General features: G+C 41.4%; 1 protein-coding gene across 1 annotated transcript in view; it reads right to left on the reverse strand.

The window, feature by feature from the left end:
• DGKK (diacylglycerol kinase kappa) overlaps positions 1-27,844 on the reverse strand; it is a 175,701-nt gene that overhangs the window by 103,561 nt on the left and 44,296 nt on the right. Inside the window, exons 2-7 of the mRNA XM_070365432.1 lie at positions 17,234-17,344; positions 12,697-12,777; positions 10,642-10,746; positions 1,309-1,444; positions 722-828; positions 298-423 (exon numbers count right to left, since the gene is read on the reverse strand). Coding sequence (XP_070221533.1) covers positions 298-423; positions 722-828; positions 1,309-1,444; positions 10,642-10,746; positions 12,697-12,777; positions 17,234-17,344 — 666 coding nt within the window. The remainder of the gene's footprint in view (positions 1-297; positions 424-721; positions 829-1,308; positions 1,445-10,641; positions 10,747-12,696; positions 12,778-17,233; positions 17,345-27,844) is intronic.

Below are 27,844 nucleotides of genomic sequence, written 5' to 3' on the forward strand. Positions count from 1 at the left end.
ACAATTTTTTTAATTGACCATAATGTCATAAAAGAGTTCAGCTCTTCCCATTTGCTAGCAGGCTTCATCATTTAAGACCCTCAAAGATAAGAGGGAGTATTACATCTTTCTTTCAAAGATTCCATAGCCAATTTTGGAAAGGTAGGATATTGAGTTCTACACTATAGAATCTGTATAATCTATTTCTGAGTAAGGGTCACTGAGATTTCTATCTATATGTAGGCACAATCAACCTCCAACCCACCCCTTCTCTAGAAGTCAATTCTCTAAGTATCAAGGAGATGAGAAGAATCTTACCGTAGAATTACACCAGAGACACCGGAAATCTTGAAGTCTCTGGTAACTGCCGCAGTTCTCATGACATACTGCGCACTGAGAACTGGCAGATATGTTTCCTTCTACCCACTGATGAGGCATGGTTTTCTGAAGGATAGAAAGAGACAAGATATAGAAGTTAGAGATATAAAGAGAGGAAGGCCAGCTGGAATAACTGTACTACCCCCCGGAGGACACTAGATAACCCTAAGGAAGTTCTCCATTGTCCTGCTCTCCCTACTTCAATGCTAGTGACCAATGACAGGTGGGAGATGGGAGGAGGCTTTCATTCTTATAGATTTGTTTGGATCATGAGCTTAGGGAACAAGCCTACTTGGGTTGTCTGTGTCCTGACTGAAGGGGAGATGTAAAAGGGTGATTACGAGAAAGCATGGCTGGTACTCACTACTTCATCTGCAGGCATGAGGAGGTCATCAGTAATGGATAATGTATTCCATTTGCAATCTTTGTTTGCTCTTAAAGCACATAATCTGTGAGACTTTACTTTGCACACTGTAAAAAGAAGAAAAAAGATGGATGTTAATCTGCTGACAATGAAGATTCTAATTTTTTTTCCCTAAGCTGCTCTAAAAGTTAGAACCTAGATGCATCTAAGTAGTTATGACTTAACTCCAAAGGCTTATTTTCCATATATTTCAGTTTCTTTTTATTCTTCCTGGCCAAATTTTCTACTACCCAACTTTAATGGAAATTGATGATAAAAAAGAGGTGATTTTCTGTTTTTTTTTTTTTTTTCAACCATGTGACTGTATTGTCCAGTCCTCCCAGATCCAACCCTCTCTTTTGATTCATGAAAATTCTTCCTCATGCCAGTTTCCTCCCATATTCTTTTCCCAGTCTGTTAAATATCAGGGTTAATCTTACACTAGACTCAGCGATGTGGTTTGAGTCAATGATACTAAAGCCACATGAACTTTTCCACCCCTCTCTCCACCCACTGAGCTCCACTTCCTAAAGGAATCAGAAAGTTACCTTCACAGATGATAACATTTTGAGATAAGGCAGGAATGCTCCCCCGACAAACATTGCAGTGCTGGGTCCGGGGACTGTGGCTCGAATACCAGTAGTGCATTCCAACAAGAAAAGGGTTGTTTTCTGCTGCAGGTATCTAAAATAAAGCAAAGAGAACAAAGAATAGAGAGTTAATCACAGAGATGGATTAGAGAAGGCCAGAAAACCTGATGCTAAGGGTGAAATGGCCATCTATATAAGGTGCCAGAGCATGTGAAAAGTAAGTATCAAAGTTGAGCTGACACTTAATAAACCTCCCATCTCTATTTTTTCCCAGTGGTTTTGGAAAGGGAAAAAGAATAAGGGGGGTGGAATTCCCTGGCAGTCCAGTGATTAAGACTCCACACTCCCAGTGCAGGGCGCATGGGTTCCAAATCCTCTGACCAGGCAAGAAAGGGAGGAAGTAGGGCTCTGACCCTGGGCTAAGGAATACTTGTCAGGCTTTAGCTTCCTCCTGGAGATATATGTTACCCTTCCTGGCTTAGTGCTGCCAAGTGAGTAGAAAATTGCATTGCTGGGACAATAGTTTCATTTCAGAAGCTTCTGGCCAAAGCATTCTTTTCTGAATACCATGCTCTGACTGCCTATAGAAATTTTCTGGTTAATCAATTTAATTCATTCAAAATTCATTAAATATTTACCAAGTAACTACTATGTGCTTGGCACTTTTCAAGGCACTGGGGATATAGTGATGAATAAGACAAAGTCTCTGCTTTCTTGAAACAGCATTCTGTTTGGTGTCCCTCTTTCATGGTATTGAATTTGATGTTTACTATTAACCTGCCTGTAAATGCTGCATTTGTTTAACACAGCCTATTTCTCATGACTGTTGGGCAGGTACAGGGTATAACAGCAACTAGTTTTGGGGTTAAAAGGAGAAGGGGAGGGGTGGGCACCAAAAACCTTCCAATTTATTCTGGGTGTACATTCCACAGGACACTTCCACCTTTTCTCTAATTCCTGTGTATGCCTGATCTCTTCTTTCTCTGCCTTCCTCTGGAATGTAGACATAGGCATACATATTCAGCTATTTATTCTTGATGTTATAATCATTTAGGCATGTAAAGGCATAAGACCTTAAAATGAAATACACAGTCTTCCTGATAGTGGTCCCTGAGAGAGAGAGAGAAGGATAGGAGAGAGAGAAAAAAAAAGAGGGGGAGGAGAGAGGGCACTATTAAGGGACCTAGCACATTTAGTCTTCAACTTTGATTAATTTATAGGAATTAGTCATCTAAAACATAGCCTGTATATGGTACTCTTTGAACCCTGCTTCCCTCTCTGACATGCTATTTATGTGCTAAATTGCTATTGGATTGACTAGGAAGCTTCTGGAAGGAAAAGCTACTTGGATGAGACAAAGGCTCATCTAGTATGAGGTCACTTTGTGATTGTATTATTTTTTGCATATTGAGACCCTGGCAAAGTTCCAAGAAGATCAGAGTAGAGAGTGTAGAGTCATGAGGAAATGAAATAGACTTGGTCTTGACGTACTGAGCAACCAGCACCTTTCCATTTCTCAAGCCACTAGATTATAACTCTACAAGTACCTTCCTTCCTTCCAGCTTCCCCCTCTCCTCCAATAATTACTAAGAGCTACTTTGTGTCATCTATGAAGCTAGGAACTAGAGATGCAGAGATGCATGATCCATAGTTTTTGCCCTCAAGGAGCTCATGGTCTACGGTAGGAGACAACTTCCTAAACAGACCCTTCCAGTATAGACTTACAAGTGAGCTCTCCTATAATGATCAAGATTCTATGGGACAAATGGAAGAAATGAAGAACTCTGAGTAGAATACTGAATTTCACGGTACAATTGGCTACATAATATAAACATATATAAAATGGACATTGTTTTGGTTTAGCAGTAGAGGAAATGGGATTTATATTCCTTATGTGCATCTTATTGTATAAGGAAACTTTGATGCATACAACCCTGAGTTAGTATGTGTGGTATGCTGAATTATGTCCCTTGCCAAAATATGTTCAAATTCCTAGTATCTGTTAATGTGATCTTATTTGAAAATAGGATATTTATAGATGCAATCAATTTAAGATGTGGTCATAATGGATTGGGGTTCCCTGGAGGCTCAGACGGTAAAGAATCTGCCCACAATGCAGGAGACCTAGGTTTGATCTCTGGGTCAGGAAGATTCCTTGGAGAAGGGAATGGCAATCCACTCCAATATTCTTGCCTGGAGAATTCCGTGAACAGAGGAGCCTGGCGAGCTACAGTCCATGGGGTCACAAAGAGTCGGACAAGACTGAGCGACTTACACACACACACACACACACACACACACACACACAAAATGGATTAGAGTAGGCCCTAAACCAGTGACTACTGTCCTTATAAGAAGAGGGAAATTCAGACACAGTCACAGAAGAGAACCGCAAGTGCTGACAGAGGGTGAGATTGGAATGATGTGTCTACAAGTGAAGGAATGTCAAGGAATGCCTGTAATCACTAGAAGTTAAGAAGAGGTAAAGAAGGATTCTCTTCTAGAGGCTTCAGGAGAGCATGGCCCTGCCAATACACTGATTTTGGAATTCTAAACTCCAGAACTGTGACAGATTTTCTTAATTCACACAATTTATGGATTTGTTGTAGCAGTCCAAGTTCTTGCAGTCTAACCCCTTCAAGAAGTTTGGGGTCCAACTCTTAGTGATAAGAAGTTTGGGGTCCAACTCTTTGTGACCCCATGAACTGTAGCCCACCAGGTTACTCTGTCCGTGGGATTGCCCAGGTAAGAATACTGGAGTGGGTTGCTATTTCCTTCTCCTGGGGATTGAGTTTATTTTAGATGCCACATATAAATTAGGACATACAGTACTGTCTTTCTGTGTCTGGCTTATTTAATTTAGCATAATGTCTTCCAGGTTCATCCATGTTATTCCAACGGGCAAGATTTGCTTCTTTTTAAAGGCTGAACAATATTCCATTGTATCTGTATATAAAAATATTACATTTTAAACCCATTAATCCACTGAGGGACATTTAGGTTACATCCATATCTTGGTTACTGTGAATAATGCTGAAAGAAACATGAGAGTGATGATACATATTCAGGATCCTGATTTCATGTCTGATAGATATATATACCCAGCAGTGGAATTGCTGGAGCATAAGCTAGTTATATTTTTAATACTTTGAGAAACTGCAATACTACTTTTTATAAGGCCTGTACCAATAATAATTTATTATTAATCTCTTTTCTCCACATTCTTGTCAGGACTTATTACCTCTTGTAATTACCTCTTGTGTTATCTCTTTTTTAAATATTGAAGTATAGTTGATTTACAATATTGTGTTAGATCCAGGTACAGTAGAGTGATTTAATTATATATGCTGTTGTTGATGTTCAGTTGCCAAGTCCAGTCCAACTCTTTGGGAATTCATGGACTGCAGCACACCAGGCTCATCTGTCCTCCACTATCTTCCAACTCAATGGTGATTCTATCTAACCATCTCATCCTCTGCCACCCCCATCTCCTCCTGACCTAAATCTTTTCCAACATCAGGGTCTTTTGCAACAAGTCATTTCTTCTCATCAGGCAGTCAAAATATTGGAGCTTCAGCTTCAACAACAGTCCTTCCAGTGAATATTCAAGGTTGTTTTCCTTTAGGATTGACCGATTTGATCTCCTTGCAGTCTAAGGGGCTCTCGAGAGTCTTGTCCAGCACCACAATTCAAAAGCATCAGTTTTTCAGTGCTCAGCCTCCTTTATGGTCAAGTTCTCACATCTGTACATGATTACTGGAAAAATCATAGCTCTATCAGACCTTTGTCAGCAAAATGATGTCTCTGCTTTTTAATATGTTGTCTAGGTTTGTCATAGTTTTCCTTCCAAGGAGCAAACATCTTTTAATTTCATGGCTACAATCACCATTCGCAGTGATTTTGGAGCCCAAGAAAAAAAATCTGTCACTGCTTCTACTTTTTCCCCTTCTGTTTGTCATGAAGTGATGGGACCAGATGCTATAATCTTAGTTTTTTTGAATGTTGAGTTTTAAGCCAGTTTTTTTCACTCTCCTTTCACCCTTATCAAGAGGCTCTTTAGTTCCTTTTCACTTTCTGCCATTAGAATGGTATCATCTGCATATCTGAGGTTGTTGATATTTCTCCCAGTAATCATGATTAGAGCTTGTGATTCGTCCAGTCCAGTATTTCAAATGAGGTACTCTGCCTATAAGTTAAATAAGGAGGGTGACAATATACAGCCTTGTCACACTCCTTTCCCAATTTTGAACCACATAGTTGTTCCATGTCCAGTTTTAACTGCTGCTTCTTGACCTACATAGAGGTTTCTCATGAGGCAGCTAAGGTGGTCTGGTATTCCCATTTCTTTAAGCATTTTCCAGTTTGTTGTGATCCACACAAAACCTTTTGTGTAGTCAATGAAGCAAAAGTAGATGTTTTTCTAAAATTCCCTTGCTTTTTCTATGATCCAGCGGATGTTGGCAATTTGATCTCTGGTTCCTTTGCCTTTTCTAAATCCAGCTTGTACATCTGGAAATTCTCAGATCACATATTGTTGAAGCTTAACTTGAAGGATTCTGAGCATTAACTTGCTAGCATGTGAAATGAGCACAAGTGTACGGTAGTTTGAACATTCTTTGGCATTGCCTTTCTTTGGGATTGGAAGGAAATCTGACCTTTTCCAGTCCTGTGGCCATAGCTGGGTTTTCCAAATTTGCTGACATATTGAGTATAGCACTTTAACAGCATCATTGTTTTTAGTATTTTAAATAACTCAGCTGGAATTTCATCATCTCCACTAGCTTTCTTCATACTAATACTTTCTAAGGCCCACTTGACTTCACACTCCAGGATATCTGGCTCTAAGTGAGTGAGCACACCATCGTGGTTATCCAGGTCATTAAGACCTTCTTTGTATACATTTGTGTATCCTTGCCACCTCTTTTTAATCTCTTCTGCTTCTTTTAGGTCCTAGCCTTTTCTGTCCTTTACTGTGCCCATATTTTCATGAAATGTTCCCTTGGTGTCTCCAATTTTCTTGATAAGATCTCTAGTCTTTCCCATTCTATTGTTTTCTCTATTTCTTTGCATTGGTTACTTAAGAAACCCTTCTCATCTCTCCTTGCTATTCTCTGGAGTTCTACAATCATTTGGGTATATCTTACCCTTTCTCTCTTGACTTTCGCTTCTCTTCTTTCCTTAGCTATTTGTAAAGCCTCCTCCGATAACCACTTTGCCTTCTTGCATTTCTTTTTCTTGGGGTTGGTGTTGGTCATTGCCTTCTGTACAATGTTACAAACCTGTCCACAGTTCTTTAGGGACTCTGTCTACCAGATCTAATCCCTTGAATCTATTTGTCACCTCCACTGTATAATCATTAAGGTGTTTGATTTAGGTCATACCTGAATGATCTAGTGGTTTTCCCTGCTGCTGCTGTCACTTCAGTCGTGTCCGACTCTGCGACCCCAGAGATGGCAGCCCACCAGGCTCCGCCATCCCTGGGATTCTCCAGGCAAGAACACTGGAGTGGATTACCATTTCCTTCTCCAATGCAGGAAAGTGAAAAGTGAAAAGTGAAAGTGAAGTCGCTCAGTCGTGTCCGACCCTCAGCGACCCCAGGGACTGCAGCCTACCAGGCTCCTCCATCCATGGGATTTTCCAGACAAGAGTACTGGAGTGGGGTGCCATTGCCTTCTCTGGTGGTTTTCCCTACTTTCTTCAATTTAGGCCTTAATTTTACAATAAGGAGCTCATGATCTGAGCCATATTCAGCTCTTTGTCTTGTTTTTGCTGACTGTATAGAGCTTCTCCATCTTCAGCTGCCAAGAATATAATCAATCTGAATTCTGTATGACCGTCTGGTTATGTCCATGTGTAGAGTTGTCCCTTGTTGTTGAAAAAAGGTGTTTGCTATGACCAGTGTTTTCTGTTGACAAAACTCTGCTAGCCTTTGCCCTGCTTCATTTTGCGCACCAAGGCCAAACTTGCCTGTTATTCTGGGTATCTCTTCACTTCCTACTTTTGCATTCCAATCCCCTATGATGAAAAGGACATCTTTTTTTGGTGTTACTTCTAGAAGGTGCTGTGGGTCTTCATAAACGTGGTCAACTTTAGCCTTTTTGGCATCAGTGGTTGGGGCATAGACTTGTATTACTGTGATGTTGAATGGTTTACTTGGAAACAAGCTGAGATCATTTTGTCATTTTTGAGGTTGCACCCAAGTACTGCACTTCAGTCTCTTTTGTTAACTATGAGGGCTACTCCAATTCTTCTAAGGGATTCTTGCCCACAGTAGTAGATATAATTGTTACCTGAATTAAATTCTCCCAATTCTGTCCATTTTAGTTCACTGGTTCCTAAAATATCAATGTTCAGTGTTGCCCTCTCCTGCTTGACCATGTCTAATTTACCTTGATTCATGTACCTAACATTCCAGGTTCCTATGCAATATTGTTCTTTACAGCATCAGAGTTTACTTTCACCACCAGATACATCCACAACTTAGAAATGTTTCCGCTTTGGCCCAGCCTCTTAATTCTTTCTGGAGCCAGAAGTAATTGCCCTCCTCTCTTCTCCATTAGCATATCAGGCACCTTCTAACCAGGGGAGCTCATCTTCCAACGTCGTATCTTTTTGCCTTTTCATACTGTCCATGGAGTTCTCCAGAGATCAAATTGCCAACATCTGCTGGATCATAGATAAAGCAAGAGAATTCCAGAAAACCATCTACTTCTGCTTCATTGACTATGCTAAAGCCTTTGACTGTGTGCATCACAACAAAATGTGGAAAATTCTTAAAGATATGGGAATACCAGACCACCTTACCAGCCTCCTGAGAAATCTGTATACAGGTCAAGAAGCAATAGTTAGAACCAGACATGGAACAATGGAGTGGTTCAAAATTGGGAAAAGTATACATCAAGGCTATATATTGTCACCCTGCTTATTTAACTTATATGCAGAATACATCATGAGAAATGCTGGGCTGGATGCAACACAAGCTGGAATCAAGACTGCAGGGAGAACTATCAATAACCTCTAATATACAGATGACACCATCCTTATGTCAGAAAGTGAAGAGGAACTAAAGAGCTTCCTGATGAAAGTGAAAGAAGAGAGTGAAAAAGCTGGTTTAAAACTCAACATTCAAATAATGAAGATCATGGCAGCTGGTCTCAGCACTTTATGGCAAATAGATGGGGGGAAAATGGAAACGGTGACAGACTTTATTTTTTTGGGCTCCAAAATCATGCAGATGGTGACTGCAGCCATGAAATTAAAAGACACTTGCTCCTTGGAAGAAAGCCATGACAAACCTAGACAGCATATTAAAAAAGCAGAGACATTACTTTTCTGATGAAGGTCCGTATAGTCAAAGCTATGGTTTTTCCAGTAGTCATGTATGGATGTGAGATTTGGACCATAAAGAGGGCTGAATGCCAAAGAATTGATGCTTTTGAGTTGTGGTTTCGAGAAGACTCTTGAGAGTCCCTTAGACTGCAAGGAGATCAAACCAGTTAATCCTAAAGGAAATCAGTCCTGAATATTCGTTAGAAGGACTGATGCTGAAGCTGAAGCTCCAATACTTTGGCCACCTGATGCAAAGAACCGACTCATTAGAAAAGACCCTGATGCTGGAAAAGATTGAAAGCAGTAGAAGGGGATGACAGAGGACGAGATGGTTGGATGGCATCACTGACTCAATGGACATGAGTTTGAGCAAGCTCCAGGAGATGGTGAAGGATAGAGAAGCCTGGCGTGCTGCAGTCCATGGTGTCGCAGAGTCAGACACGACTGAGCGACTGAACAACATCACTACCTATTATTTTACACTGCTGCTGCTGCTGCTAAGTCGATTCAGTCATGTCTGACTCTGTGTGACCCCATTGACGGCAGCCCACCAGGCTCCCCTGTCCCTGGGATTCTCCAGGCAAGAACACTGGAGTGGGTTGCCATTTCCTTCTCCAATGCATGAAAGTGAAAAGTGAAAGCGAAGTCGCTCAGTCGTGTCCGACTCCTAGCAATCCCATGGACTGCAGCCCACTAGGCTCCCCTGTCCATGGGATTTTCCAGGCAAGAGTACTGGAGTGGGGTGCCATTACTGCTCCACCCCAAATATCTATAACAATCCTCTACCCTTTACTAGTTACTTAAGACATCAGGTTATATTTTTTAACTTTTATATGCATTTTTGCTAATAAGTAGAGAAAGAAATCCTGAATTCTTAAACTATAAAACATTAGCATTTTACTGGAAAACTTGACCCCTTTCATATATAGGTGCTCTACTTTTTAATGGTTTTTATAACGTTTGCTAGCTTATGATTATGGGAGTATAGAATCCATTATCCCTCTTGAGTATCACAGGGCCTATACATCTCCTATACATCAGTTTCTTTTCACGTTTGAATTAATCTTCCCCATTATCTCAAAATCTTCACAGTAGAACTTTGTTTAGGATGAACTATATATCACTCTCTTTCTAAACCCTGGCCCCAAGATTACCCTCAGATTCATTTATTCATTCAAAGAATATTTATTGAGCCTCTACTATGTGCGAGACACTGCTCTAAGTGAATAAATGACAAAAATCCCTCCTCTCTTGGAACTTACATAACTTCTAGTGCAGTAGGTCTGTAGAAGTCTGAGCAGAGGGCATAGCCCAGAGTTTCAATGGTAGTACCACTTGTTGCCCGGAGCAGTAGCCCAGGGCTTGGTATTGTTAAGGAGAAAAGGAACCCTGCCATGCTTTGGGGAAGACTGTTCCTTGCTCCTCCCTCTATATTTCCTTTATTGTGAACAGTAAACAGAGAGGCAGAAGGGCATAATGGTTAGGGACCTAGGCTTTGGATTCACATAGCCTGGGTCTAAATCTTGGCTTTGCAACTGAATAGTTATTTTGTCTTGGTCTAGTTCCTTATCTTTGAGCCTCAGTTTCCTTAGTTGTTACTATAGTCACTTCGCAGACTCAAGTCAAGACTGCTGATTGCAGCTATGCTATTAATAACATAAGAACATCTAAGTTAGCTTCCCACATTCATCTTGAATACCTCATCCATTGAGCAAACAGTGACATCTATATATAAAGTGGATGTGTACAGAGGTTTCTAAACCACATATTTACCAAGGTTTGAGTCTAAGTGAATTAATTCTATTTATAGACAGATTTCCTAATGATATACACACAAAATTCCTGATCAGATGGTATCTGCTTCCATTTTATTATTTCCGTGTTTGAAAGGTGGCTTAGCTAATGCAGTCAATTAAGTGTGTACCCATGAGAGTTGAGTGGATTCTCTATTATTTAGCTTACCTTACGGATTTCTCCCTGTTGCACGGTTTTTATGACGTTAATCCATTCTTCCATGTCTTTCCGATTTGGTGCAGCCAACGTAACTTTTCGTTGTGGTGTGATCACCTACAGAAAGTCACATTATTAGCTGGTTCCCAACTCAAACTTTGCCCCCAGAGCATTTGAACTCTCTAAGATACTAGACAGGTCTACCAAGCACTACCAAAGCCACTTCTTAAATATATGACAGCAGTTCCAAGAGCCAGCCCAACTAATAACAGTAATAAACAACAATTTAAAGGCACTTACTATGTACCGGGCACTGTTCTATTGTGCTTTATTTATCTTATTTATTTCAATCTTCATTACAAATCCAAGAGCTAGGCAGTATTATTTTCCCTCACTTTATAGTCAGGATACTTTTTCTGTGGCAAAGGGAGTTAAATGACTTGCTCAGGGCAAAAGAGTAGGTAAGAAACTAAGCCAAAATTTGAATCTAGATTCTTTGGCTCCAGCACACATGCTCTTAAACACTAGGCCAAGCACCCATCTGTTACTAAAATAAAGTTGCCTGAAAATCTTACTTGTTTACTTCCTGCTCTACCTACCTGAAATGGTAAAAGTGTTTCTTTTTCATCAGGGTGTGGCTATTTCTGTTTGAGGGGAGAGTGAGACTGGAGTGAGGAAACTACAAATCCAGTTTCTTTCTTTCTTATGGTCAGGGAAAATCTGAAGAGAATTTTACTATTATCTCTCTTAATCCTGCTTGGTGCAAAAACCTTGCAGAAACAATGAGAAAGCCATGTTGAGGGTCTAGCAGAGGTAGACCCTGCTAACTTCATCTTTTCCCAAAGGGCAGGAGGGAGCATGGATAGCTATAGCTATAGCATTGCTTCAATGGCCCTACTTGTCTTCATTACCAGTGTCCACCACCCCAAGCCCAAATCTTGCAGCTAGAGCTCACCACAACAACAAACAATTTGTTCTTCTTGTGCATGTAGCACCGCATGATTCTGTGATAATGGCAATAGGAACTAGTTGGAATTAGTAACAACAGTCGCTCCTTTGGTCTAAACCCATTCTTATGTGGGGTTGATGCATAGTGCCTCTATGTTTTAATTAGGCTAAGGGGAAACCTAGCCCTTGGAATTTTTATAGAATGATACCCAAAACATTATCTTGTGTGCTTATCACTCAAAAGTTAAGATTTTGGAACTGGGTCAACAGAACCCTCAGCTTTTCCTGGGTCAGTATGATGCAATGAGAGAGAAATGAGATAGGGTCTCCTTTCAACTGCTCTCCTTTCAAAGAAGAGACTGGACCAGCTATGGAAGCAGGGTATTGGGCCCATAGCTCTTTAGTCTGCTAAGTACCACTCTCCACCTGCCTGAAGAGGAACCCTGCTCTCCATAACCCACCACTGACGCTGAGGAAAAAACATTTCTGTGAGAAGATGGGTATGAGAATTCTTGGGCCAATGGACTTGTTATTTTTCAGTGAGATTTCTGTTCTGAATTTACCTGAATGACCAAGTCTTATGATATTTTAGCAGTGACAAGCCCTTGAATACATCCCTGGAAAATCCTCTGCTTTCTTTGAGGTACTCTCATTAGTAATCTCAGCATAGAGTAACTTTCACTTTGGATTTAGGTTCTTATCTGTTTCATCAAAGGAGAAAATGTCATGTAGCTCAAATATCTTGATTTAGTCTACAACATATTAGCAGTCTCTTGAAAGCCTCCCAATGATATTCATTTAAATTACCTTCACCAGAAGGATTGATTTTTGAAATAGTCACCCACATTCTGAAATCATCTCTGCTTTTATATCAAACTGGTAATAGAGACAAGGGCAATCATGCTCTTTCCCCCCATCAGTGGGCTGATAGAAAATACTCACATGAATAATCTTTAGCACTCATTTGCAATGCTACTCTAAGTGGATTTCCAAACACACTTTGGGATTAAAGAAGACTTGGGAAATTTGAATTCCAAACAGGCAACAGGCGGATATGGCGACCCCTCTTCCCAGCTAGCTCTCCCCCTTGCCCATTCAGGCAATCCTAATCTTACTTACGCAAAAACTGTGGCAAAGGTTTCTACAGCTGCTTTCTGCCAAGGCAACTTGAGACAAATCAATTGTTTCAAAGCGTGCAAACTGGAAAGGTATGAGAGGGAGAGGGAAAAGGAACCATCTGGTTATTGAGGCAAAGATACACTAAAAATTAAACACACACACAGGTACACTAAAAGGCATTTTTGGCAGTTATAATCCCATTATTTATTTGGCTTGAGTGCTGAATTTATTTAGCATCATGATTTTGATTGATATATCATGTAACAAACAGAAAATTAACCAAACTAAACCCAAAACACAACTCTTCCCCAAACTTTTATGTGGATTTATAGGAAAGCTTAGGTAGCTCAGGATTATTTAAAACTAAAGGTTTATGCTGGAGAACATAGTTGGATACTGCCTTCATGGATCACAGCTTTGTTGTGGTGAAGGGTCTTGCATAATTCAAGGAAGCTATGAGCCATGCCATGCAGGGCCACCCAAGATGGACAGGACATAGTGAAGAGTTCTGACAAAACGTGGTCCACTGGAGGAGGGCATGGCAACCCACTCCAGTATTCTTGACTGGAGAACTCCATGAACAATATGAAAAGGCAAAAAGGTATGACACTGGAAAATGAGCCCCCAGGTTGAAAGATGTCCAATACGCTACTGGGGAAGAGTTCAGGGCAATTACTAATAGCTCCAGAAAGAATGAGGCTTCTCTGGTGGCCCAGGGGGAAAGAATCTGCCTGCAATACAGGAGCCACAGGAGATGCAGATTTGATCCCTGCCTCAGGAAGATCCCCTGGAAGAGGGCATGGCAACCCACTCCAGTGTTCTTGCCTGGAGAATCCCATGGACAGAGGAGCCTGGCAGGCTACAGTACCTAGGGTTGCAAAGAGTTGGACACAACTGAAGTGACTTAGCATGTACTCAGGCCAGAAAGAATGAAGTGGCTCAGTAAGAACCTAACAGAAGCAGAGGAGATTAAAAGAGGTGGCAAGAATACACAGAAAAACTATACAGAAAAGGTCTTAATGAACCAGATAACCATGATGGTGTGGTCAGTCTCCTAGAGCCAGACATCCTGGAATGTGAAGTCAAGTGGGCCTTCAGTTCAGTCGCTCAGTCATGTCTGAATTTTTGTGACCCCATGGACTGCAGCATGCCAGGCCTCCCTGTCCATCACCATCTCCTGGAGTTTACTCAAACTCATGTCCATTGAGTCAGTGATGCCATCCAACCATCTCGTCTTCTGTCATCCCCTTCTCCTTCTTCCTTCAATCTTTCCCAGCATCAGAATCTTTTCAAATGAGTCTGTTCTTAGCATCAGGTGGTCAAAGTATTGGAGTTTCAGCTTCAGCATCAGTCCTTCCAATGAATATTTAGGACTGATTTCCTTTAGGATGGACTGGTTGGATCTCCTTGCTGTACAAGGGACTTTCAAGAGTCTTCACTAACACCACAGTTCAAAAGCATCAATTCTTCAGTGCTCAGATTTCTTCATAGTCCAACTCTCACATAAAAAACCATAGCCTTGACTAGATGGACCTCTGCAGGCAAAGTAATGTCTCTGCTTTTTAATAAGCTGTCTAGTTTGGTCATAACTTTCCTTCTGAGGAGCAAGTGTCTTTTAATTTTATGGCTGCAGTCACCATCTGCAGTGATTTTGGAGCCCTCCAAAATAAAGTCTGTCACTGTTTCCACTGTTTCCCTATCTATTTGCCATGAAGTAATGGGACCAGATGCCATGATCTTAGTTTTCTGAATGTTGAGTTTTAAGCCAACTTTTTCACTCTCCTCTTTCACTTTCATCAAGAGGCTCTTTAGTTCTTCTTCACTTTCTGCCATAAGGGTGGTGTCGTCTGCATATCTGAGGTTATTGATATTTCCCCTGGCAATCTTGATTCCAGCTTGTGCTTCATCCAGCCCAGCGTTTCTCATGATGTACTCTGCATATAAGTTAAATAAGCAGGGTGACAATATACAGCCTTGCTGTATTCCTTTCCCGATTTGGAACCAGTCTGTTGTTCAGGTCCAGTTCTAACTGTTGCTTCTTGACCTGCATACAGATTTCTCAGGAGGCAGTTCAGGTGGTCTGGTATTCCCATGTCTTGAAGAATTTTCCACAGTTTCTTGTGATCCACACAGTCAAAGGCTTTGGCATAGTCAATAAAGTAGAAGTAGATGTTTTTCTGGAACTCGCTTGCTTTTTCAATGATCCAACAGATGTTGACAATTTGACCGCTGGTTCCTCTGCCTTTTCCAAATCCAGCTTTAACATCTGGAAGTTCATGGTTCATGTACTGTTGAAGCCTGGCTTGGAGAACTTTGAGTATAACTTTGCTAGCGTGTGAGATGAGTGCAATTGTATGGTAGTTTGAGCATTCTTTGGCATTGCCTTTCTTTGGGATTGGAATGAAAACTGACCTTTTCCAGTCTGTGGCCCCTGCTGAGTTTTCCAAAATTGCTTGCATATTGAGTGCAGCACTTTCACAGCATCATCTTTAGGGATTTGAAATCAGATTGATTATATTCTTTTCAGCCAAAGATGGAGAAGCTCTATAGCTGACTGTGGCTCAGGTCATGAACTCCTTATTGCAAAATTCAGACTTAAACTGAAGAGAGTAGGGAAAACCACTAGACCACTCAGGTTTGACCTAAATCAAATCCCTAGACCGCTCAGTTTTGACCTAAATCAAGTTTGACCTAAATCAAATCCCTTATGACTATTCAGTGGAAGTGACAAATGGATTCAAGGGATTAGATCTGATACACAGACTTTGCCTGCAAAGGTCTGTCTAGTCAAAAGTGCCTGAAGAATTATGGACGGAGGTTCATGACATTGTACAGGAGGCACTGATCAAGACCATCCCCAAGAAAAAGAAATGCAAAAAGGCAAAATGGTTGTCGAGGAGGCCTTACAAAAAGCTATGAAAAGAAGAGAAGTGAGAGGCAAAGGAGAAAAGGAAAGATATCCATCTGAATGCAGAGTTCCAAAGAATAGCAAGGAGAGATAAGAAAGCCTTCCTCAGTGATCAATGCAAATAAATAGAGGAAAACGATAGAATGGGAAAGACTAGCGATCTCTTCAATAAAATTAGAGATACCAAGGGAACATTTAATGCAAAGATGGGCTCGATAAAGGACAGAAATAGTATGGACCTAACAGAAGCAGAGGAACCAGAGATCAAATTGCCGATATTTGTTGGATCACAGAGAAAGCAAGGGAACTCCAGGAAAACATCTACTTCCGTTTCATTGATTACACTAAAGCCTTTTACCGTGTGGATCACAACAAACTGTGGAAAATTCTTAAAGAGACGTAAGTATGAAACCACCTTACCTGTCTCCTGATAAACTTGTATGCCAGTCAAGAAGCAACAGTTAGAACCAGACATGGAACAATGGACTGGTTCAAAATTGGGAAAGGAGTGTGAGAAGGCTGTATATTGTCACCCTGCTTATTTAACTTATAGGCAGAGTACATCATGAGAAATGCCAGGCTGGATGAAGCTCAAGCTGGAATCAAGACTGTCAGGACAAATACCAACAACCTCAGATATGCAAATGATATCATTCTAAAGGCATAAAGTAAAGAGAGGCTAAAGAGCCTCTTGATGAAGGTGAAAGAGGAGAGGGAAAAATCTGGCTTGAAACTCAACATTCAAAAAACTAAGATCATGGCCTCTGGTCCCATCATTTCATGGTAAATAGAAGGTGAAAAAGTGCAAGTAGTGACAGATTTTATTTTCTTGGGCTCCAAAATCATGTGGACAGTGATTGCAACCATGAAACTAAAAGATGCTTGCCCCTTGAAAGGAAACCTGTGACAAACCTAGATAACATATTAAAAAGTAGAGACATCACTTTGCCTGCAAAGGTCTGTCTAGTCAAAACTATATTTTTTCAAGTAGTCATGTATGGATGTGAGAGTTGGACCATAAAGAAGGCTGACCACCGAAGAATTAATGCTTTTGAAATGCGGTATTGGAGAAGACTCCTGAGAGTCCCTTGGACAGCAAGGAGATTGAACTAGTTGATCCTAAAGGAAATTAACCTTGAATACTCATTGGAAGGACTGATGTTGAAGCTGAAGCATCAATACTTTTGCTACCTGATGTAAAAATTGGAAAAGACCCTGATGCTTGGAAAGATTGAAGGCAAAAGGAGACGGGGCAGCAGAGGATGAGATGATTAGATAGCATCACTGACTCAGTAGACATGAATTTGAGCAAATCCTGGAGGTAGTGAAGGACAGGGTAGCCTGGAGTGCTGCAGTCCATGGCGTTGCAAAGAGTCTGGGACGACTTAGGGACTGAACAGCAACAACATAATGGGATATGGTCTAGCTAGGGACACAGTGGAGCAGATTAGGATTATCCACCTTAATTCTTGCTAACATGTCTTTACCTCTTGGTTTATCTCCTCTCAAATTATTTCCTGGTACCTACCTACTAACACAATTGACACATATATGTATATATATATACATACACATTTATGTGTGTGTGTATATATGTGTGTGTGTGTATATATATATATATTCTCTTACCGCAGGATGGTGTGCAAAGCAGAGCCTTTGTCCTCGAACCAGAAAATATCTAAGCTTCCATCTCTTGAATGAGTTACAGTTCTTTAGCAGAGGTCCTTCCTTCAGTATTTTCTGAAAGATAGAAGCATAGCTTTGAGTAATTAGGTCAATTTGCAAGACCATATCACTTGTCCTCTCATTTGAGAAGTTCAGATATCTAGAAGGCCCTGTCACATATCTGAGAAATGGCCTAAGGGCCAGGCAAGAATACAGAGTTTCTTAGTTATTCAGAAAAAGCATTGGTTACTCTTGGATAACATATTCCAAATCATATAGGCTCTAAGTTTCTTAGGACACATGGCCCAACAACCATGGAAAACATTTTCATTTGTGGTAGGAGGAGGGGATGAAAGACAGAACACATAAATATAAGAGCTACATTCCTAGGGAAGGACAAATGGTTGGGGGAGAGGCTGAGTTCAGTAAGGACAGATATTTTGGAAATCTTCAGGTTGAAGGCCTAGACAGGGCTTTCATATCTTCTATTTTAGAGTGTTCTTTTTAGAATAATAAGTTGGATCATATCCCTTCCTACTCGCAAGCCTCCAATAGCTTCCCAACAGTTTTAGAACCAAATCCCAAGTCTTTATCATAGCCTTCAAGGGATTCATGATCTGGTGAGAGCAAAAAGTGCATGAACAAGAACTACCATCTGATTACTTTATTTACATATCTCCTAGTTTTACCAACTGATTTTTCTGTTACTTGTCGACAGATTGATTCTAACCAAGCATAGAGTCTGCTTACCATGTTACCGTTGGGGAGGCTTTCCCCAATGTAACCTTATAGGATACAAGTCAACATGCAAGACTACCATCTGGGAGTACTCACATCCACCAAGCTGCAAATAAGCCCATGCTGAATGGACGAAGAGACAGACTTAAGTCATAAAATCAAAGCTCTATCATGAATTCCATCCATCATCTAAATTAGAATTCACCATTTGGCGGTTATGGAAGTGTTTGCTTGGCCCACCTAGTGTTTTTAAGTTCTTAATTAATTGATAATATTTAAAAAGCAGAAAATTTCAAATAAAAATCCAAGTTTCTATTAAAAAATCTGAACATCTGGTAACAGGGGACCTACATTTTCACATGGCAACAGTCTGCTGGAACAGAGTAGCAGCTGCTCCCTTTAGATGGGGCACCCAATTCCAGCAGGTATTTAAGTTTGGGACCCCACTTAAACAATCATTTGCTACTCCCGCTCTCCCAAATATACCCATATCTGTTATACTATCTGTTCAATTCTTTAACCAATAAGTTAGTACTAATGGAGAGAGCCTTTGTATGTCAATTGAAAAGTCAGTTCATAGCAATCAAAGTTGACCTGAATCATCTTGACAACTTATGGGAGTTTCCAAGTTATTGTACCACCCTTGAGATGTTTACAAAAGAATGGTGCCAAGGAGTCAAGACAAAGAAATAAAAAAAGATCTTGTGGGAATGTGGCATGGAGAGTGAGAAATTACATTTAAATTGTTGAAATTGAGTCATCAATGAGAAAACAACTCTGTGTAAGCACTGTGATTCTATCACTCTTTCTCTCGTCGGATGGCCTATGGAATATATTCTCAATGATGGCATTTGGTATTCTCTATCCCAATCTTTTCAACTTTATGCCATATATTGTTCCACACTAAGTCTTCATGATACCTAGACAGTCATATTTACTTCTCTCTGCCAAAGACTTAAGTTCAAAATTTTAAGTGCTCCAACTTCATACAACTGAAGCCACATCCATTATTTCTTCCCCTTTCCCAAGCTATTCTACTTTGTCAATTGCTAAATTCTTCTATTGTTCTTATTTTACCATGTATGCTATCCTTTGTAATAGTTTATTTACAGTTTTTGGCTGGATATTTCCCCCATTCCATTTTAAGTTTAAAACATCTCTTAATTTCAACTGCTTTTTCTTACCCCTGCTGCCATACCCAGGTTCCTTCTCCTCCTGTTGCTTTCAGGATTAGGATGATGGGGTGAGGTGGCAATGATGAAATGAGGAGGGGGATTTGCTTTTCTAGAAGACTCCCAGAACCCTGGACCTTCTGGTTCCCGCACAAAATTGCCACACCCTATGATTTGACATACTAAAACATATAGAATTCAGCCTCTTCTCCCCAGCTACTTCCTTCTATCAACCTGTAGTAATGATCACTGTTTAATTCCCCTTCCTGGTACTTAAGAAATATTTCCTTTTCTTCCCTTACTTGTGCCCTACTAATTAATCATGTTATCCACCTAGGCACACAGAAAACCAGTTAATTAATTAGTTAATTAATCCATTAATCTGGAGACACAGCAAATCATCAAAATGTTCAGTTCTCATTTCATGAACTCTGCATTTGTCATGGTCAAGAAAAGAAAAGAAAGAAAATGACAGGTGATTTGGTTAACTAAGAATTGTTTTCTTTCAGGGTAAAAGCCATGTAACCAATATCTAGCTACTCTAATTGTAAGGACTGGATAGCTTTAACTGCATGCATGTTAGTTTACTTTAATAAGCTTCATATTGCTATACTTAAAAAAAGAAAGACTTTATGGTGCATAGGAAAAGGAGTACGTCAAGGCTGTATACTGTCACCCTGCTTATTTAACTTACATGCAGAGTACATCATGAGAAACACTGGGCTGGAAGAAGCACAAGCTGGAATCAAGATTGCTGGGAGAAATATCAATAACCTCAGATATGCAGATGACACCACCCTTATGGCAGAAAGTGAAGAGGAACTCAAAAGCCTCTTGATGAAAGTGAAAGAGGACAGTGAAAAAGTTGGCTTAACGCTCAACATTCAGAAAACTAAGATCATGCCATCCAGTCCGATCACTTCATGGGAAATAGATAGGGAAACAGTGGAAACAGTGTCAGACTTTATTTTTTTGGGCTCCAAAATCACTGCAGATGGTGACTGCAGCCATGAAATTAAAAGACGCTTACTCCTTGGAAGGAAAGTTATGACCAACCTAGATAGCATATTCAAAAGCAGAGACATTGCTTTTCCAACAAAGGTCTGTCTAGTCAAAATTATGGTTTTTCCAGTGGTCATGTATGGGTGTGAGAGTTGGATTGTGAAGAAAGCTGAGTGCCGAAGAATTGATGCTTTTGAACTGTGGTGTTGGAGAAGACTCTTGAGAGTCCCTTGGACTGCAAGGAGATCCAACCAGTCCATTCTGAAGGAGATCAGCCCTGGGCTTTCTTTGGAAGGAATGATGCTAAAGCTGAAACTCCAGTACTTTGGCCACCTGATGCGAAGAGTTGACTCACTGGAAAAGACTCTGATGCTGGGAGGGATTGGTGGCAGGAGGAGAAGGGGACGACAGAGGATGAGATGGCTGGATGGCCTCACCGACTCCATGGACATGAGTTTGGGTAAACTCCGGGAATTGGTGATGGACAGGGAGGCCTGGTGTGCTGTGATTTATGGGGTTGCCAAGAGTCGGACACGACGGAGTGACTGAACTGAACTGATCACTGGATAGAATGCTTCATATTTTCTGAGCTCCTACTATTGACTCCACCTTATGCTAGGCCCTTAGAAGCAGCTAAAGAAGTTGCAAGCACCTTCCCTGTCTCCCTGGTGGCTTAGACGGTAAAGCGTCTGCCTGCAGCGCGGGAGACCTGGGTTCAATTCCTGGGTCAGGAAGATCCCCTGGAGAAGGCAATGGCAATCCACTCTAGCACTCTTGGCTGGAAAATCCCATGGACGGAGGAGCCTGATAGGCTACAGTCCATGTGGTTGCAAAGAGTCGGACACGACTGAGTGTCTTCACTTTTACTTTCTCTGTCTCAAATATATGGATAGTGGGAGTGGAGGTGGAGGGACAGATAATCCATGTAGACAAACATGAAGTTATATGAGCTCAGAGCACCATTTGAAAGAGCCGTGGGAGCTTCATGTCCATTGCGTTAAATCTTTACCTTCTGGTTCAAATGAGAGGTTCCACTAAGATAGTGGCTATCCACTCACACATCCTGCCATTGGGTACACTGGCCAACACAATTATCTCCTCTCTGTTCCATGATATTAAACTGGTCTTTGTGAATGCATTAGTTTTAAGTACAGGGCTGTCTACTCAATGACCATAGAAGGCTAGCTGGTTACAAAAGAATCAACAACCTAGCAGGTGAACTGGGAGCCCAAGCCCAGTTGCTGCTAAATTCTAGGGGATTATTGAATGCTGACCCAGTATTACCAATTCATTCCATTTTTCAAGACAAGTTGGCAATTCAGGTGAAAATTTGTGTGAAGTTTTGGAATATGGACATATTAACTACTAATTAAATTAAAACAAAAAACTTGAGAGGGCCAAACAAAACATAGATGAGGCCAAAATTATGCCACAGACAACCAGTTTGCAATTTCTGAACTGTAACTACTGTCAGTTTCTCTAGATGACAAAATGAGTGAGTGGTGGGTATTCCTGGCTGGCAGCAGAAGAGGTTGCAGTGTATGAGTTCAGCGTTTGTGTGCCTGTATATGTAAGATATATATTACCAAGTTGGTAGCAGATAAATGTTGATGTGACTCATGTATAGTAATTAAGGGGAAAGGTTAGAAGACCATTTAAAAGTTTCTTAACACATTATTGACTGGGCGATTTTTACAGAAACTAATGCCTCTAGCATTAATATGTCTCTGGTAAATAATGTACCAAGTTCTAAACTCAGGCTCTATATTGTCAACTCTGAACTTCTACAAATATCCATTAATCCATTACTGTTCAAAAATACCCATTAATGGGTTGAGAGAAGGTAAAATTCCTATAGTTTCTTTCTCTTTAAACTCTGTCCCCCTTGGGGAGATGTTTCTAAATAAACCATGGTTTACTTAAAAACACAATAAGCAGCTCCCAAAAGTCAGTTTGAACAAGCAGACGCTAAAAAGCCACTCAAATCAATAGGCTACCACAAGTCAATAAAATATGTGCATGCAAACAAAACTTTACCTGCCTAGGGTCACTAAACTTAACAAGGACATGAGACAAAAATTGGAAGAAACAAACCAAAAAATACAGCCTATAAAGTGATGCATTAGCAGAAGAACCCTCGCTTATCCTGTAACAGGATTTTCAGTTTCCAGATAACATCATTTCATTGACCCCTTGCCACAACCATGTGAAATGTTACTTCCAATTTCCAGATGGGGAGTTTTTCTGTTTCTTTAAAGTGACTATCCAAGAATAATTAGAAGAGTAAGGAGAATTCACATGCATACAGAGCTTTGCAATGGATAAAGTGCTTTTACTTTTGTTACTGAAACTCCCCAGCATCACTCTGAAGTAGGTAGTGAAAGGCACCTACATCAATTCTGTCCTATGAAAGATACCCTGAACTTTTATTTCTTTAAGCGACTACTATTTTTATTTCTAAGGCATTATCAAGACAGTTGAAAATTTCCTTCTCAAGTAAGATGGTCAATGTTTGATATTTTTGAGATTTTGCAGCATCTTGGGACTACAACATTTGTCAGAAGAAGGCATCTCCAGTGTTATTATGGGAGGCAATAAAAAACAGGATTATGTATGGGAATTGTTTTTTGGTGGCCATGTTTATAGGCACACAGATAGTTCATAAAATGAGGCACACCTGTAATCCTCTTGGTTCAAGTTGCCACATTCCTGTGGCAATATGTGTGGTGCTGCAAATAGGAAAAAGTTAGGAAGGGCCATTGGATCCTTGTACATACTGAAATGCTTCTTAAGTCAGAACACATTGTACGCAGTTCTATCTGACATTAAAATGCAAATAGCACTGCTATCTCTACTCTTAAACTCTCAAGGCTGGGTGTTTCATAGTGGGAGTGAGTGTGATGCTGAGTTCAATTACCACAGACATCAACTGACTTCATTCAAATTCAAAAGCGCAGGATTTATCATGCGTGTGCGTTTAGCTGCTTCAGTCCTGTCCAACTCTTTGTGACCCTATGGACTGTAGCTCGCCAGGCTCCTCTGTCCATGGGATTCTCCAGGCAAGAATACTGGAGTGGGTTGCCATGCCCTCCTCCAGGGGATCTTCTTCACACGGGGATCAAACCCCAGTCTCCTGCGTCTCCTGCATTGCAGGCAGATTCTTTACCCACTGAGCCACCTGGGAAGCCTCCAGGACTTATTGAGGCATAGTTAATTCAGGTCTTGAGTACAGCATTCACACAAAAAATCTTTGCCTAACCTGTGGCAGCCCTTGAAGAGAAAGCAGTTTCTTTTTGTGTCTTCTTTAATAAGCCAACCCCTCAATTCCTTAGTCCCAGAAACCCCTGCACTCTAGCACCAGTGATCTTTCTCCCTGATGTTCTACAATTCGGCATGTACAAATTAATTGCCAACAGTGATGGTAAGGATTTCCTTTGCTCCATATTTATAAAAGTGTATTTTATAAAATATCTCAACAAGGTCTGTAAAGCAGCCCCATTGCTTATATATAATTAACACCTGCCTGCTGCTTAGTTGGGAAAGGGCAAGTACAACTGCTTCTATGAAACTTTCCTCGTGCTCCTCCAAAATCCTCCAAAGCTCCTACTATCTGTTAGGCCTCTTTTTCTGTGGCTCAGTGGTTTTTTGCTGGATGAGGCTTTGGAGGATTCTCTTACCCTGTCCTAGCAAAAGGAGCCCCTATTACATAGCCAGAGTGAATTTCACCCCCACCTAATCAAAAAGTAAGCAAGTATCATGACATGCACCACTACCTGTTATTAGCTGGCTGTTCTTCTGTTTTACTTCCTCATGCTGCTCTTGGGAGGGAGGCTGGACCAAGTTGGGATGAGTGGGTTACCATTCCTCCAGTGAAAACCAGACTTCCACTATGAGCACAGGTAAGGAAGTCAGTTTTATATCTATGGATCCTTTAGTCCAAAACCTGGAACATCTATTCTCTTTGCTTTGGGGGTGGGGGTGATGGAAAGAAAGCCATTTCGTAAACCAGGCCCGCCAAAGTTGATTCAGAGCAACAATGTTTGATTTGGTTAAAATGCAACTCTGGGAGTTTTTAGGCTTTAAGAAAGGCCAGGCCCGCTGCGTCTCTGAAAGCTTTACATTCCCCAGGGTCCTTGTTGATGTTGCCGGAGTCAGACAGACTGGCTCCAGCACTGACTAGCTGTGTAACCTTGGGCAAATCACTTAACCTCTCTGAGCCTCAATTTCCTTGTCTGTCAGATGAGAATATCTTGCAGAGCATGTGCCTGACAGCCACCATCTAGGTGTGAGTCCCTTGTGGTGTGTGGGGGCAAGCAGTCCATTCATCCCACTACTGGGAGCTCCTGTCTCTGGCCCTACTAGCAGGCCTGGCTGGCTAAAGGCTGAAGCAGAAGAATGAGGAATAGGGACCAACTGTCTCAGTTTTCCCAGGACTTTCAGTGCTAAAACCAGAAGAGTCATAGGCAAACTGAGACTTGTTGGTCACCCTAGCATTCAGGAGCCAGGTCTCTCTACTGCTCAGGTCTACAAGGACTATAGCTTCAAATCCCTCCTGCTGCTTCCTGTGCTAAGGAAGAACTGCAGAGGCTCAACCACATCCCTATTCTCTGTTAGTGAAATAAAAGACAGTTGAAAATGATGCTACATTTTTCTCTGAATATGAGAAAATTTTAACCAATTCTTCCATATCATTCCAAAGAGATTTTATATACATGCACAAACATGTGTTGTGCTCTGCTGTGCTCAGTCGCCCAGTCATGTCTGACTCTTTGCAACCCCATAAACTGGAGCCCGCCAGGTTCCTCTGTCCATGGGATTCTTCAGGCAAGAATACTGGAGTGGGTTGCCATTTCCTTCTCCAGGGAATATTCCTGACCCAGGAATCTAACCCATATCTCTTGCATTGTAGGCAGATTCTTTACCATTTGAGTCCCAGTTTCAGCCTTGGGAGAACCAAAATCTTGGAAGCAGGAAATCCAGTTAAAGGAGCAGTATAAGTAGAAGCTTAGTGGAAGCAGCAACTGCTGCCTAGAAAAGGAAGCTCTGTGGTCACACAAAATCCCTAAAGGAAAGATATTAGGGAATTTTGGACACTGGCCTTCAACCTAACCAAGCTCACAGAGGCCAGAACACACATTATCATATCTAGTGCCACTGAATTACAAGGAATGACAAAACATAACTGCTTCCAACTGCTTTCTTCCCCGTATCTTCACCTGACTATCTGTAGTCAGAAATGGATAGGTTCTTATAACATCCTGTGTATGTTTCTTCTCTCAGGTAATACTGCCCCTACTGCTTCTAGCCCTTTGGTGCCACCACCATGTCACATGCCTTCTCTGTCCTAACCACCTTCTGTGAGACATGTGGCTCCTGTTCTGACTCTGGTGACATCCCCATAGAAGCAGCCAGGGCAGCATCTTCTCTAAGCTTCTCTTCAATTATCTCTCTCCAGAGGAAGACAGTTGTTTCTGGCTGACAAATGCCTACTATCTGCCTTTGTTTTATATGCATTATCTAATTTCTTGCCTACAGAAATTGTCCTGTTGGGGAGGTGGAGAAGTTGAGGATTAGGGAGGTTAAGTAATTAGTTCCAAGTCACAGTGAGTGGCAGAGCTGGGGTTTAAAGCCAGCTCCGTTTGACTCTACTGCCTCTCCCCCCACAAAATCCTAAGCATCAACAGAATGATGGTCATCATGATCTGGCATGGGTGTCAGATCCAACCTAGGGATCACTTCAGTCCACTTATTTCTTACCCTCAGTTCAGTTTAGTTGCTCAGTTGTGTCCGCCTCTTTGTGACCCCATGAACTGCAGCTCACCAGGCTTCCCTGTCCATTACCAACTCCCAGAGCTTACTCAAACTCATATCCATCGAGTCAATGATGCCATCCAACCATCTCATCCTCTTGTCGTCCCCTTCTCCTTCCACCTTCAATCTTTTCCAGCATTAGGGTCCTTTCCAATGAGTCAGTTCTTCACATCAGGTGGTCAAAGTACTGGAGTTTCAGCTTTAGCATCAGTCCTTCCAATGAACACCCAGGACTGATCTCCTTTAGGATGGACTGGTTGGATCTCCTTGCTGTCCAAGGGTCTCTCAAGAGTCTTTTCCAACACCACAGTTCAAAAGCATCAATTCTTCAGTGCTCAGCTTTCTTTATAGTCCAACTCTCACATCCATGCATGACTACTGGGAAAACCATAGCCTTGACTAGACAGACCTTTGTTGGCAAAGTAATGTCTCTGCTTTTTAATATGCTGTCTAAGTTGGTCATAACTTTCCTTCCAAGGAGTGCTGCTGCTAAGTCACTTCAGCCGTGTCCGACTCTGTGCGACCCCAGAGATGGCAGCTCACCAGGCTCCCCCGTCCCTGGGATTCTCCAGGCAAGAATACTGGAGTGGGTTGCCATTTCCTTCTCCAATGCATGAAAGTGAAAAGTGAAAGTGAAGTCGCTCAGTCGTGTCCGACTCTTAGCAACCCCATGGACTGCAGCCTACCAGGCTCCTCTGTCCATAGGATTTTCCAGGCAAGAGTACTGGAGTGGTGTGCCATTGCCTTCTCCATTCCAAGGAGTAACTGTCTTTTAATTTCATGGCTGCAGTCACCATCTGCAGTCATTTTGGAGCCCCCCAAAATAAAGCTTCTCACTGCTTCCATGAAGTTTCCCCATTTATTTCCCATGAAGTGATGGGACCAGATGCCATGATCTTAGTTTTCTGAATGTTGAGCCAACTTTTTCACTCTCCTCTTTCACTTTCATCAAGAGGCTCTTTAGTTCTTCACTTTCTGCCAAAATGGTGGTATCATCTGCATATCTGAGGTTATCAATACTTCTCCTGGATATCTTGATTCCAGCTTGTGGTTCATCCAGCCTGGAATTTTGTATGATGTACTCTGCATATGTCCTGAATATTCATTGGAAGGACTGATGCTGAAGCTGAAACTCCAATATTTTGGCCACCTGATGCAAAGAACCAACTCATTGAAAAAGACCTTAATGCTGGGAAAGATTGAAGGCAGGAGGAGAAGGAGACAACAGAGGATGAGATGGTTGGATGGCATTACTGATGTGATGGACATGAGTTTGAATAGGCTCTGGGAATTGGTGATTGACAAGGAAGACTGGCGTGCTGCAGTCCATGGGGTCGCAGAGTCAGACACAACTGAGCGACTGAACTGAACTGAACTCTGCATATAAATTAAATAAGCAGGGTGATGATATACAGCCTTGATGTACTCCTTTCCTGATTTGGAACCAGTCTGATGTTCAGGGTCCAGTTCTGACTGTTGCTTCTTGACCTGCATACAGATTTCTCAGGAGGCAGGTAGGGTGGTCTGGTATTTCTTCCCCTAGAGGCCAATATTTCACTTAGGAGGCAAAGCCATGGCCAGTAATGTCTGCAGATTTCCACTAGTTTAACAGAAGGAGACCATGTATTATAAATGATTTCACAAGGGAAGAAAAAAGTCAGTTTTTTGAGGGACGCCTGAAATATAATAATCCCATATTTTCATATGTTGATACTTTGAAACAATATGCTGGATCACGTCTGCTGCTGCTGCTAAGTCGCTTCAGTCGTATCCGACTCTGTGCGACCCCACATGTCTCAGTTCAGTTCAGTTCAGTCGCTCAGTCGTGTCTGACTCTTTGCGACCCCATGAA

This window comes from Bos mutus, chromosome X (assembly GCF_027580195.1).
Source record: "Bos mutus isolate GX-2022 chromosome X, NWIPB_WYAK_1.1, whole genome shotgun sequence".
NCBI lineage: Eukaryota > Metazoa > Chordata > Mammalia > Artiodactyla > Bovidae > Bos > Bos mutus.